Source organism: Hippocampus bargibanti, linkage group LG03, assembly GCF_051943395.1.
Source record: "Hippocampus bargibanti isolate YZ-2025 linkage group LG03, ASM5194339v1, whole genome shotgun sequence".
Classification (NCBI taxonomy): Eukaryota; Metazoa; Chordata; class Actinopteri; order Syngnathiformes; family Syngnathidae; genus Hippocampus; species Hippocampus bargibanti.
Window position 1 is genome coordinate 21,651,112 of NC_142736.1, and position 14,741 is coordinate 21,665,852.

Consider the following 14,741-nt stretch of genomic DNA (forward strand, 5'->3'; position numbering starts at 1 on the left):
ATATATGTCAATAACTTAACCTAAAGATTTTCTCTTTGTTGCAACCGTCCTAATGTCTAGGCATGGGAGGTTCTTCGAGAAGATGAAGTCCAACTTAACCAGGACAGCCCGCTCACATTGCCCCCGTCTGAGATTCCCCCAGCGATAGAAATGTTGACTGACGAGTTAAGAAACCTTTATAGTCCAGGGGCCACAGCTCGTGAGCACCAGGTGGTGAGTCTTTACTTTGTCACATTCCACGAAGACAGGATTTGCCAGCCGTTTTGAAACTGAGAGCTCCTCCTTGGGAACGAATGAATGCAAATGGTTCTGGATTCTGTTTTGCCAAACACTTCTGAAATAACATATTTTCTGAAATTGCCTTTAAGAATACAATGTTATTGTTGGAAATTAATAAGAAAACATGCTTATTTCTCATAATAGTTCAAAAATAAGATCAATAATTATCAATGCACAATATTTTGTTTTGAAATCTATACATCTCTTTCAGTGTTTACATCTTCAAATGATCACTTCCACAACATGCCAGAAAATCACAATGCCCAATACTTGGTCGCCTATTTTTTTAGAGTTGGCCCACAAGCTACTCATGTGGCCAGAGGACATAACATTGTTGAACCCATCGCTAAGATAACAAAACTTAGTCAAACCATAACTGGATTCATTTGTAATAAATGTCTCAGTATCGACACTAATAGCCAAGTCTTGTCAGTGATGCTTCCCTTCTCTGTGCTTGCAGGATCATGCATGCAATTCAAACCATTCCATTCGCACAAGAAGTTTTCACGCATCAGCGTCAGAGGAGCATCCTGTTAATTCAGCGGTATTTCCTTCCTTTATGAAATCACTCATTTCCTCAGATTTACCAACCCGTCAAAGCAGTTTAGGCCACTTTGAGCTCAGGGTTGGACTCAGCCTGTGAAGTACATTCAAGGAATTATTTCAAAATACATGATACATTTGTAGAAATTGAATGAAATCTTGTGAAGACTGAGGACTGTGTTGTACTGAATTGATTGATAGGATAGAACATTCAACAGTTTTTTTCTTCGTTATTTTCATTTTCCTGATTCTTTGGCTGTGGCTAAAAGAGGTTGGGGTCTGACATGAGTGTCCATCCCTCGACAACCCTCACTATATAAACCTGACCACCTTTGTTTGAGCAGTGGTTATCTGGTGCAATTGAGAGATGCATCTAACTAGGTAGTTATGCAGCACCCCTTTCATTGTTATGAACACTTTATGCTGGTGTAGCTACTGTTTTAAAGCAGCTCTTTTTGTCACCATTTGAAAAAAAATAATAATAATAATAATAATACCTTTCATTTATAAGCGCCTTTCAAAACTCTCAAGGACACTTTACATTGACATGATATTTTTTTCTGCGGGTGAGCAGCGGCAGCCACACGCGCCAGCGTTCACTCAACCCGGATGTAACATAACATTTAAAAAAAACAAATTAACAATAATATAACAACACAAAGACACAGATAGGCCTATAATGACCCGTATATAATGTATGTATTGAATTCCAGTCACCAGATGCTTGAAGTTGATATACAGTATTTTTGCAGCTTAAACATGTTTAATGGGTACCTATAAACAAAGCAACATTGTTTGGTTCTTTTTTTCACAGGGTTGTTCAACACTCTTTGTGGGTTGTCAAACTCAAAAGACATTTATTTCTGCTCCGTTGGGACTGTAAGCATTTCTATAGGTGATCACTGATCAAGAATTATTTATTTTTGTTTTATTCAATAGCAGCATCAGACATCTACGGGACTGCCTCCTGGTTGGGAGGAAAAGAGGGACACTAAAGGAAGACGCTATTATATCAATCACAATACACGGACCACCTCATGGATACGACCCAATTTGCAGGTACAGGCGCATTTTTATTTTGATGAAAGACCATGCCATTTTCTTTGTTTCATAATCGGGATCAAGTAAGTTAAGGTAAGTGCTGAAATGTGTGCAAAGACAGATAGCAATTTTAGTCCTGAATTGTAGAGTTATAGTGTGAAAATATTTTTCGATTTCTTGGTAGTCTGGATTATTTAGGCAATGCTTAAAATGGTGATCCAGTTACACACTTGGGCCCATGGCATATAGTGTGAAGTTGGCCATCTAAGCAGTGCTTAATGACCGTGGAGAGCTTCACTGAGAATTGACATCACTCGTATCTATGAACCACTAGCGGTCTCAGGAACCACCTCTCTCCACGCACGATGTGGAGAGCCATGCAGCACACACTTAAAAAGGAAAGTTAAAGGACAACCGACATCACTTTTTTGTTTCCTAACGGACATCAGAATTTTATAGCCTCTAAAATACCCAAAACACGCAGTATGATATTTTTAGTCAAATGCAAAACACCAATAAAAATGACTTCAAGTGTCCAAAATCTGAAAAAAATGAACCCGGAAGTGGCCAGTTTCAGAAGGCCCCCTTGTTCGTGGTGTCACCCCAAGACGTCTTGCCTTGCTGGAGAATAAAAACAATGGCTTCAGATTCAGAGAATATGCTTTCTTGTTACTCATCCAGTTATGAATATGATTGAAATAGTTCTGAAGAGGAAAGCATACATGTTTGCAATCGATTAAAGAATTTATTCCGTGCCATTTTGAGGTATCTGGGGGCGGGAAATGTAGCACCAAAAAGCGGCAGAAAATGGCGACAAAGCTCCGTGCAAGGAATTAATCAGCCCGTTTCCACAGGCTGGTTAATTCCTTACACTGAGGTTTGTCACCCTCTTCTGCCTCTTTTTGATGCTACACGAAGTTTTCAGACCAAACAGTACAGCAAAATGCATTGACGTGATGGAAGGACTGCTATAATGTGTCCTTTTTTCGGTTAGGGGCGTTCCTTCAGTGACGTAACGTGAGGACTCGACACCAACTCAAAAACAAGACATCCGGAATATTCAGCGCCAGTCTCAAAACGTAAAATATAGCTATATGCGGTGGAATTTTTGTAAAATACGCTCAGTAGAAGTCATTTGAAGCCATTTTACAAATTATGGACACAACTTTTCCGGAGACGTCGGTTGTCCTTTAAGTGTTTTCGCCAGCTCACAGTCAAACATAGCAAACGAGCCAACGAGCTAGACAGTCCAATTTGTCAACACCTACCTCTGTTGGGTGTGGGTGGTGCCCGCATAACAGACACGCTGAAGGTAACCGTCACTGTTTATTACATTTGCCAGCATGTGAGCTAATGAGCTGCAGATAATTAAGCACAGACTGTCGAAAGGAATGTATTTGATAGACAGGTGATTGACAAGCAGGGTTTTTTTTTCAAGGACTTAAAGGGCACATCTATAACATTTTATAGTTGGAAGGATGGTTCTATTTTTCAGACTTTGGATCGTTGTTTTGTATAATTATCTCTATTTTTTTTGCTATTTTGGCAGGCTAGTGAACAATACTGTTTTATTAACCTTAAATATCTAACATATCATTTGTCACTCTACAGGAAAAAATGCACTCTTGCTATGATATCTGTTCAAATGTTCTTTTTTTTCCCCGACAGAGAACACATTCAACACCAACAGTTGCACACAGTAGTGCGAGCACACCATCCATACCGCCTTCATCCCATGAGGCATCTTCCCAGAACACTCCCAGCGCAGAATCAGTAACTACATCTGGCTCTATGCCCGTTGGTTGGGAGGTCCGCAGCGCTCCCAATGGAAGACCCTTTTTCATTGACCACAATACAAAGACGACGACCTGGGTGAGAACTGAAGGTGTTAAGTCCTTTGTAAAAATTGTTGGCCACTGATATATTTGTTGATTAGGAAATACTGTCTTGTGAAATTATCCCTCTCCAAATTGCATTCATAGTGACCCAACTACTTTGGCTCACTATGTATTTCTGATTTGAGTGAAATAAATGTGTTTGTTTCTCAACAGAAAGATCCCAGGCTTACGACTCCCGTTCATGTGCGGAGGAGAGCCTCACTTAATCCTTCTGATCTTGGACCATTACCGGTAAGTCCGTCTAGAAGGTCTTTTTTTTATGTTTGTCTAAGGTTTTGTTGACATTTCTATTCTCCCCAGCCTGGTTGGGAGGAGAGGGTCCACACAGATGGGAGGATATTCTACATTGATCACAGTGAGTGTCTTGCCTGATCTCATATACAGCTTTTTATTGAACTCAACTGCCATTCCCCAATTTATTTGGGAATTGAAAATATGACGTAGAGCGCCATTCTGGAATTTGTTCGGGTTTTGATTTTTCTTGCTGGGGTGCCGATAAAGCGGTGTTCAGACCTCTGGCAGGGTATTTTCCCCCTTCCACAAGGGGTCAGCATTTCCCTTTTTTCCATGTTATCGCTTTGTTCCAGCGTCAACTCTTGTAAAAGCGCTATATAAACCAGTATGTATGTATTGCATTGTATTTTGGACAGCCACCCTCATTTTAAGATCATATACCTCCAGACCCAAATAATGTAGGAATTATCTTTTTTTCTGGCCAAGGAAGAGAGTCTAAGGTTTCTTACGCTGCATTGAATGTTTATATCGTCCTAAAACTCAATATTCTGTAGGTCCTGCAATTTGTGTGACAATGACAGAACCCCTGGCACTGAAGCGGACATTATTTTTGCATGTCTGGCTGTGAATGAGTTAAGAGTGAGAAAGAGAGAGATAGCAATCGAGAGAGATAGAAATCGAGAGAGAATATTTTTGAGAGAACTAATCGTCTTCTGTCTGTATTTCACAGACACTAAAATCACACAGTGGGATGATCCTAGATTACAAACAACTGCAATAACTGGACCAGTAAGTATTAGTTGTGTATCACATGTAATTCTCACCTGTGTGCATCATTAAAAATGGAGTGACGAATTGATTGATTGCCTATATGCTTTGCTGACAGGCAGTGCCTTATTCCAGAGATTATAAACAGAAGTATGACTACTTCCGCAAGAAGCTGGAGAAACCAGTGAGTGTTGTCAACCTTTGCTGAGCAAGCTGTTAATGTGTTTTCTGTGTTAACACATATTCTCTTGCAGGTCAACATACCAAATAAATTTGCAATGAAGGTGAGACGAAATGCAGTGCTGGAGGACTCGTACCGGCAAATCCTCCTAATTAAGCGGCCAGACTTGTTGAAAGCACGACTGTGGGTGGAGTTTGAGGGTGAAAAGGGTTTGGACTATGGCGGTTTGGCTCGGGAGTGGTTCTTCCTCATGTCCAAAGAGATGTTCAACCCCTACTATGGACTCTTTGAATATTCTGCCACGTGAGTCCAGAAACCGTGTTGAAGGGGAACAATTGTCCCTAAATAAATGACAAAAACATGACAAAGGAATGAGGCATATCATACAACAGAATGTTAATGCTTGTAGTAACATTCCTTCTGGTGTGGTTGATCTTTCAGTGACAACTATACACTGCAGATTAATCCCAACTCAGGTCTTTGTAATGAGGATCATCTGACTTATTTCAAGTGCATTGGCCGTGTGGCAGGCATGGCAGTCTGGCATGGAAAACTGCTTGATGGTGAGTGTTCGTTCGCTTTCTATCTGCACTAAAGTGGGTGGGCACGTTCAATTCTCAGGGGAAATTTCAGGATGAAACAAACCTTGATGCGTAGGGGCTCCAAACTTTGACTCATTAAGTCTTTGGAGATTGATAGCAATTTTTACTCTTTCTTAATTCATGACTTAATAATGCATCATAATGCTTTTTGTTCTTCATAGGTACTATACCTGGAAATAGTGTGCTGCTCTCTTGGCCAGAATTCCAAAACAGATTATCTCAATGGAACTATTCTTGGTTAAAGTTTGAAAATTAAAAATAAATAAATGCATACATACATAAATACGTAATTGGCTTTTTACCACAAAAACTTGGTTTAAACTGTTAATTTTTGCAAGAAAAAAAGCTTTGCAAAAATACAAAATAATTTGAGTTAATCTGTAAAGGTTTTACTGCATTTTACTCAATGCTGAAATTTGTGCCCTGTATCCTTAAATTTGTGTGTGTAAATTGACGCTTGTGACCTTGTGTTGTCCTTATACATCAAGCTTTTTTCATCCGACCTTTTTACAAGATGATGCTGCAGAAAGCCATCACCCTGCAGGACATGGAGTCTGTCGTAAGTCTCCAAATTCAAGAAGTATCTCGTGTACATTCGGTTGAATTCTTTACAAATGAACTCATAACTTTTTTTGCTGTCTCATCAGGACAGTGAATATTTTAATTCACTCAAGTGGATTTTAGAGAATGATCCAACTGACCTGGATTTGATGTTCACCATTGATGAGGAACTTTTTGGACAGGTCGGTTCTGTTTCCTGTTTGCTTTTGTTTACTATTACTTTTTTCTCAGAGACAGTTTGTGATATAAAATTAGTTCAATGAATTGAAACATTTGTGATAAATTTGTAAAGAACACAGAAATCATGAAGGGGTGCTTATGCTATTTCACAGCACTGTATATTGTGTTGATACCCTTTCTGTGTAACTCATATCCCAATTGCCCTCACCAGACTCACCAGCATGAGCTCAAACCCAACGGTGCAGAGATTGTCGTCACCAATGAAAACAAGAAGGAATACATTCAGTAAGTAACTGGGGAAGAAAAAAAAAACATCTCTAAACATTTTCTTACTGTTCATTTTAAATTTTACTTACCATGCATTTTTACATCAACAGTCTTGTGATGCAGTGGCGCTTTGTAAACCGTATCCAGAAGCAGATGACTGCCTTTAAGGATGTAATGACACATTTCATTGACCCCCTAAAAATGTTTAGGTTTTTAAAAGTCTCTGTTGCAATCTTGGTGCGTTTATATTTTCAGGGATTCTTTGAGTTAATCCCTCAAGATCTGATCAAGATCTTTGATGAGAATGAGCTTGAGGTGAGTTTGCTGTCCATTTGTGATTGTGTAATTTATTTCACAAGTGTGACTAATTAATCTCATGTTTGCTTTCTTGTCCCCAAGTTGCTCATGTGTGGTCTGGGAGATGTGGATGTGAACGACTGGAGACAGAACACCAAGTACAAGAGTGGCTACAATGCCGATCACGTCGTTATCCACTGGTTCTGGAAAGTAAGTGATGTTCCTAGCTTGAAGCCACAAGACCATGACTCTCAGTTTATTGTGTGCTTCCTTTTAAGAAGAGCTGACTATTTTGTACAAATGTAAAGCACTCACAGCAGTTAAAATATAAAACCCAATTGTATTAATAAGTAGTAATGTTTTGGAAGGTTTAATACAATGAGTGGGCCATAAAACTATTCACAGTCATCTTTCTTGTCTTATATTTTCTAGCGTCTGAACAAATTAGAAATATACAATTATGATACCATTTGTGTAGCTGTGCTACAAATACGAGAAATGTGTTGCTCTAACTTTGTGCATTTGTAAAAGTGGGAATTCTCGGATTCTTAAAAACTGATTTCAAAGGGACTTTATATTTAAGTATGAATGTTTTATGTTGTTCTTTTTCAGGAGATGTTCATTGTTGTCTTTCTGTCATTTTTGTAGGCAGTGCTGCTGATGGATGCCGAAAAACGAATTCGTCTTTTGCAGTTTGTGACGGGAACCTCCAGAGTGCCAATGAACGGTTTTGGTGAACTTTACGGTAAGATAAATAATGCACAGCAGTTTTAGTCTACAATTTGGCCATTTGTTTCAGAATGACTCTTTGCACGTGTTGGCTTAACCTGATATTTTATTCTTGTTTGGCTGCTATTTAATGAATTTTCCAGGATCTAACGGGCCGCAACGGTTCACCATTGAGCAGTGGGGAGCACGCGACAAACTGCCCCGAGCACACACATGGTGAGCAATCTTTGAATACTATAACAAGTACGCTTCTCATCAGATCGCACCGTATCCAATTCTGACCTGATAGAATCACTGTGAATGTGTGCAAATGAGCAATTAGCTTGCACTCCTCTCTTCTTGCTGCGAGGAGACATCACAACATTGTGGAAACTTTACAAGACAATGTCCTGGTGTTTTTAAGGCTTTTTTCCTAGCACATTCCAAAGATTTTCAATATTTAATGCTTATCCCGTATGCACTTTGCACCACTCTTTCATCAGTTAACACACAAACACATTTATTTTACCAATCATTAGGACTTGACAGCAATACATGAAAAATATGATAGATCAAAAGAAAAATCATTCGTCAATGCTAAGTGACTCCTGTCTATCAAATTAGAGGCACTTGATCATTTTGGGATCCCTGGGGATTTTGTTCATACATTCAAAGGAAGAGCATCAGTTTAAATTTCCAAACACACCCTTTAACTTCACAAACGCAAACACCACTTGTGCTCATCATCCTCAACTCTTTTTCAAAACCATGAGTGATACAATAATAATTTGGAACAGTTGAAATGTCCGGCGATTTTTTTTTTTTTTAACAAAACGAGCCAAGGCAAATGTCTCTCACCTAACGTTCTTTACTTGTTATTATCTAAAAAGAAATACTGATGAGTACACTAGTTTGCTTAAAGTTGGACTATGCTTCTGGTTTATATTAATCTTTCAGCAGTTACCAAGGGGTGGTATAACGATTCATGTTGAATTGTCTTTCCTATCATCAAGCTTTAACCGTCTGGACCTTCCACCCTATGAGTCCTTTGAGGAACTGAGGGAGAAACTTCACATCGCCATCGAGAACGCACAAGGCTTTGAAATTGATTAGTCACTTGAATGACACCAAATGGGAAGCCACGTGTTGCTGGATGTCGTGATCACGGCCCGCAGTTGTGAGACGCACGTAGGACCGACAACTCTAGAAACGACGTCTGGAGTAACAGGTGTCATATCTCTACAAGTGTTCTGAAGTTTACAAATCAGCCTTTTCACCCGAGTGAAATGACAAACACTAACCATGAGACCAGAGCCATATTGAGGCTTTTTGGGGCCTCTCTGGGATTGCCGCCTTCAGTCCGATCATCCGTATTATAATTTTGAAACCATTTAAATCGATTTTTTAATTTCATGTAATGCAGATTTCAATCCAATTATATATTTTTTTAATGGCCATTTGTGGGCCGGGCAACGTGGGACCCTGTGCAGACCTTTGCATTATTCCGACCTTGCATGAGACATGAATATAATCCGACAATATGTTTTTGTTTTCACGTCACTTTTTTTGAAAGGAGTCGTTCTACTTTAGTTAAGTGAGGTCATGTACAAAGTAGAGATAATTGTGTAAATAATACAACTCTTCAGGTGTGGAATCACTGCATGCCTCTATTTGTAATTTAAAACCAAAAAAGACATGACAATTAAAGGACAACCGACGTCTTCGGACAAGTTGTGTCCATAGTTTGTAAAATCGCTTCAAATGACTTCTACTAAGCGTATTTTACAAAGATTCCACGGCATATAGCTATATTTTACGTTTTAAGATTCGCGCTGAATATTCCGGAAGTCTTGTTTTTGAGTTGGTGACGAATCCTCACGTCACGTCACTGAAGGAACGCCCCTGACCAAGAAAGGACATACCTTGCATCACCTCAATGCATTTTGCGGTACTTTGTTTTGTCTGAAAACTTCGTGTTGATCCGTGTTGATGGCGAAATTAGAAGGAAAACATAAATAACGCAATGGTGAATCGTTGTATGTTACACCGAGACAACTCTTTGATATTCGCTGACAAAAATTCCAAGCTGAAAAATAAACCCATTTCCAACAGAGCTCTGGCTCCAACTTCTGCATTTTCTGTGACGCTACACATCACTCTTGATCCCTCAAAATGACCCGGAAGACCTTCTTTAATCGATTGAAAACATTCATTCTTTCCTCTTCAGAACTCTTTGAATCATATTCATAACTGGATGTGTAACAAGAAAGCATATTCTCCGGATCTGAAGCCATTGTTTTGATTCTCGAGCAAGGCAAGACGTCTTGGTGTAACGTCACGAAATGGGGGCGGGACTTTCTGAAAATGCCCAATTCACAGCTCAATTTTTTGCAGCTTTTGGACAGTTTAAGTCATTTTTATTGGTGTTTTGCATTTGACTAAAAATATCAGCCTGCGTGTTTTGGGTATTTTAGATGCTATAAAACGTTTTTCTGATGTCAGTTAGGAAACAAAAAAAGTGATGTCGGTTGTCCTTTAAGTTGACGACAGTGATGCCTTGAGATAAAATTTGAAATCGTTCATTTCAAATCATGTTTCCACATTGAAATGAATGGCCAGCATATTTTCCCCGAACCAAAATAACCCCAAAAACATTTTGGAATATGTTTTAATGAGAGGAAAATGCCATTGTGAAATATTGATCATCATCAAAAATACGAACTAATGCAGTAAAAAATTACATTGCTCCTTTGATGCTCTGCATGCTTTGGCCACCTGGGGGCAGTAATAACACAGCCATTCATATAAACATTAATCTTTTTCTTTTTGCATCCGGCGTAAAAGCTTGACCAAAACAAACATGTGAATTAAACCTCTGATAATGGGGGACACTAATTCGCTGTGGCAACCCCTTGAAGGGAAAAGCCGAAAGGAAAAGAATAATATTTTTCTTTTTGTCTTTTTCACAAGAGATACCAAATATAGTCCAGTGAGTATTGTTATATCTATTTACATGTGTTGTTCCAGCATTAATGCTTAAATGTTCATTCTTTGTAGCTTTCTTACACCACCCATTACATACGGTGAAGCGATTCGTCAGCCCATGTGAGGCATTCCATGTGTTAGCATTAAGCCAGCGGACCTATAGGCTAAATTGTGTGGTCGTTTTCAATCCGCAATTGTTTTCTTTAGTTTGAAAACAAACTTCAACTGGAAATGTCTACAAACAGCTTAATGACGCTTTTTTGTAAACAATTGTTAATTTCTCTGCCAAAGTGCAAAAAAACAAAAAACATCCAAACGACAGCTCACATTTTAAAAAATCAGTCTTGTCACTCATATCTCAAGCCATCACTGTATTCCTTAATTAAAATTGACTCCGGCATTGAAGTCTTTTTCCTTGAAAAAAAAATCAAAAAAGTGTCTCACACATTAAAAAAACAGATTATTTTAATTAACATGTATACATGCTTTTACATTATTCATTCCAGTATATTAGACACATCGAGGTGGGAAATGTATGTGCCTTAAATGCAAAAAAAAAAATTGGGTTATGTGCAAGTATGCCAACTACATACAGTGGGACCTTGGTTTACGAACCACTTGGCTTACGAACTTTTCGGTTTACGAACGTTACATTTATGAAAAGTTTACCTTGGCATACGAACTATTTTTCAGGATACACACGGAGCTGCCACAATGAGTGATGTGTTGTTTGTGAACGAGCCCATTCTCCAAACAAGGAAATGGCAGCGGACTTTTTTTGTCCTCTATTCCCCGCCCACAGTCTTCGGTTAAAGCCACGTGATTGGTCAAGAACCCAGCAGTGGGGGGGGGGGGGTGTTAAACATTAAAGAGACATTAAATTCGTAAGCCAAGGTCCCACTGTGTATGTATAGTTGAAAATGTACCAATGCCAGGACCAGTTCAATGCTCGACTAATCCTCGTCCACATGCGTGTCTGTGTACCGATGCAAGGTGGTTTGAATATGTTACAATCCTATGCATCATATGCCTCTGTTATTACATGCCAAACTGTTGCCTCCTACAAAATGATGAAGCATTTACTATAGCTGCACAAGTCACTCAGGATGAAAAAAAACAGTCATTGGTGCACAGCTACAAAACTACTTTTTCTTAAAATCTTGCTTTCTGCTCATTGTCATATCTCATACAATTCCGTCTACCGTACAGGAGTAAGATGTTTGATCCTTTTCTTTTTCATTGGGCGGTAGCATGCAAAAACATGTGACTGAATCATTTATCGGGACTTAAATTTCAGCGGTCAACTTAAAGCAACGTTTATGTGCATTGACGAACACTGTACTGAACATGTCATATTGTTTATTCAAGATGGTCTTGTCATGTCGTGGTAGTCGTCGTAAGTTTTTAATCAATATTTTATTGTTCTCGTCCCGGACAACTAGGCTATATGACGCTTTTATAAAGTTATGCACTTTGTTCGTATCAACGAGTCTTACTTCTGAACTTCCACCTGCGCATTTCTTAAAAATGATCCTCTGCTTTGAGTGCACCTGTTGAAATGTTTACATGTGAACATTGCTGAAGTTATGCACATTCTCTTTCTGTCTCGTATTCAAAAGGATAAATATCACTTCTTTTTGTCATAGATCACCGTGATGTTCTCATTCTGAAAAGCAAGTACTGTTCAATGTGCATTTTATCTGTGAGATAACACATGGAATAACCTGTAAGTGCATTATAGCAAACATTCATGCTACATAATGTATATTAAAACACTTTAAAGCATGGAATGAAATGTAGTTTTGAAAATTTTAAATTGCGGTTAGCATAAATCTAGATATATTTGACTAATAAATAAATGTAAATACAACTCTGCCTCAAATTGGTGTTTTTATGTATTTTTTTCAAAAAAATATAATTTTCTCAGTTCCAGCCAAGATAGAATGAATCAACTTTATGTTAAAATTAACTCATTCACTGACATTCACAAATTTATTCAGGAATTCAAAATATGACGTAGAGCTCCATTCCTGAATTCGTTCGGTTTTTGTTTTTTTCTTTTGTTGGTGCCGATAAAGCACTGGCCAGACCTCTACCAATGGTTTTCCCTTCTACAACCATGTTAGCGCTTTGTTTCAGATTCAGCTGTTGTTGAAGCACTATATAAACCATCCATCCATTTTCCGTACCGCTTATTCCCCATTAGGGTCGCGGGGGGTGCTGGAGCCTCAGCTCAGTCTCAGCTGTCTTCGGGCACAAGGCGGGGGACACCCTGAACTGGTTGCCAGCCAATCGCAGGGCACACAAAGACGTACAACAGTCACTCTCACACTCACACCTAGAGACAATTTGGAGTGATCAATCTGCCTGCCATGCCAGTTTTTGAAGTGTGGGAGGAAACCGGAGGACCCGGAGAAAACCCACGCGGGCCCGGGGTAACTCCGGGCCAATGTTCCCTCTAAGCTGCGCTTGCGCAATCGCAACCGCTTGCACATACGTCCAAGAACGTCCTATATATATATATATATATATATATATATATATATATATATATATATATATATATATATATATATATATATATATATACCGAGAAAGCGACACACAATGCATTTTGGGTACTTTGTTTGGTCTTAAAACATCGTGTTGATCCGTGTTGATGGCGAAATTAGAAGGAAAAACCCATAAATAACACGATGGTGAATCGTGTGTCGCACCGACACTACCAATTGCGGTAACACCATAAAAGTGGACACAAATTCCCAGCAGACAAATCAGCCCATTTCCAACGGAGCTTGTGTGCCATCTTGTGAATTTTCTGGGAGCTACATTGGAGTCCAGACGGCTCGAATTGATACGGAAGGACTTCTTTAATCGATTGCAAACATTTATGCTTTCCTCTTCAGAACTGTTAAAATCATATTCATAACTGGATGAGTAACAAGAAAGCATCTTCTCCGAATCTGAACTCTCTGAAGCCATTGTTTTGTGTCTGTAGTATGCTGGCTTGACGTCACGAACAAGGGGGCGGGACCTTCTGAAACTCACCATTTCCGATGTCATTTTGAAGCAGTTTTGGGGCACTAAGTAATTTTTATTGGTGTTTTGCATTTGCCTAAAAATATCAGTCTGCATGTTTTGGGTATTTTAGATGCTATAAAATGGTTTTCTGATCAGTTAGTGTGACGATCGCTCGAGTGCTAAGAGGCAGACCTCGAGCGACGGACTTTTGGTGTTAGGGAAGGACCCGAAATACACGGCGTGACAGGCTTGGATGGATAAAGAGTCTTTACTGGAAACAGAATCAAATAATAACAAACCGGGATGAGTGAAGGAAGATAACTGAATGATAGCAGACCTGGCAACACGGACGTGGAAATGGCAATGACCAAAAATACTCCGACGGAGACGGTAGTGAGCACGAGACAGATATAGTCAGAAGGCACCATCAGTGAAATGACAATCAGCTGTGGGAACCCAGGTGTACGATGATTGGAGGGGCCGTCTCCCAGGATTGGCGGAGGAGGTGACAGGAGGGGCGGGGCGCGCCCCGGATGGCAACGAGATGTGACAGTGCCCCCCCCTCAAGGGACGCCTCTCGGCGGCCCCCCAGGCTTGGATGGGTGAGCCGCATGGAACGCCCGGGTGAGGGATGGGTCGAGGATCCAGGCCCGTGGGACCCATTGACGTTCCTCAGGTCCATAGCCCTCCCAGTCGACCAGGTACTGCACTCCTCTGCCCCTGCGCCTGGAGTCCAGTATCTCCCGCACGGTGTAGACTGGTCCGTCGTCCAATATCCGGGGGGGAGGTGGGGGGGCGGGCGTGGGGGCTAAGGGGCTGGTCTCCACTGGCTTGAGGAGGGAAACATGAAACACGGGGTGGATTCGCATGGTGGGTGGTAGCCGGAGCCTCACCGAGACCGGGCTGAGGATGGCCTCGATGGGGAAGGGACCCGTGAAGCGTGGGCCCAGCTTGGCCGAGGACCCTGCCAGCCGAAGGTCCTTCGTAGATAGCCAGACCTCCTGCCCGACCTGGTAGCTGGGTGCTTGCCGTCGATGGCGGTCTGCCACCCGCCGGTTCCGGGATGCGGTGCGTGACAGGGCGTCCCTGGTCTCCTTCCAGACTCTGTGGGCCCGTCTGAGGTGATGATCGATAGACGGGACCTCCACCTGGCCTTCCTGTGTGGGAAATAAGGGC

At 40.5% G+C, this 14,741-nt stretch overlaps 1 protein-coding gene across 3 annotated transcripts in view; it reads left to right on the forward strand.

Moving 5' to 3' along the window:
- nedd4a (NEDD4 E3 ubiquitin protein ligase a) overlaps positions 1–10,983 on the forward strand; it is a 37,490-nt gene extending 26,507 nt beyond the window's left edge. For 2 of the 3 annotated variants that reach the window (XM_088992560.1, XM_088992558.1), the window contains 19 exons: positions 61–213; positions 740–823; positions 1,762–1,881; positions 3,532–3,735; positions 3,915–3,992; positions 4,062–4,116; positions 4,726–4,784; positions 4,882–4,947; positions 5,018–5,247; positions 5,386–5,507; positions 6,035–6,105; positions 6,194–6,289; positions 6,499–6,572; positions 6,665–6,725; positions 6,810–6,869; positions 6,954–7,061; positions 7,500–7,596; positions 7,724–7,796; positions 8,573–10,983. In XM_088992560.1, the coding sequence (XP_088848686.1) occupies positions 61–213; positions 740–823; positions 1,762–1,881; positions 3,532–3,735; positions 3,915–3,992; positions 4,062–4,116; positions 4,726–4,784; positions 4,882–4,947; positions 5,018–5,247; positions 5,386–5,507; positions 6,035–6,105; positions 6,194–6,289; positions 6,499–6,572; positions 6,665–6,725; positions 6,810–6,869; positions 6,954–7,061; positions 7,500–7,596; positions 7,724–7,796; positions 8,573–8,672 (1,911 nt within the window). In that variant the 3' untranslated portion in view covers positions 8,673–10,983. The other variant, XM_088992559.1, reaches the window with a different exon arrangement.
- The last annotated feature ends 3,758 nt before the right edge of the window (positions 10,984–14,741 follow it).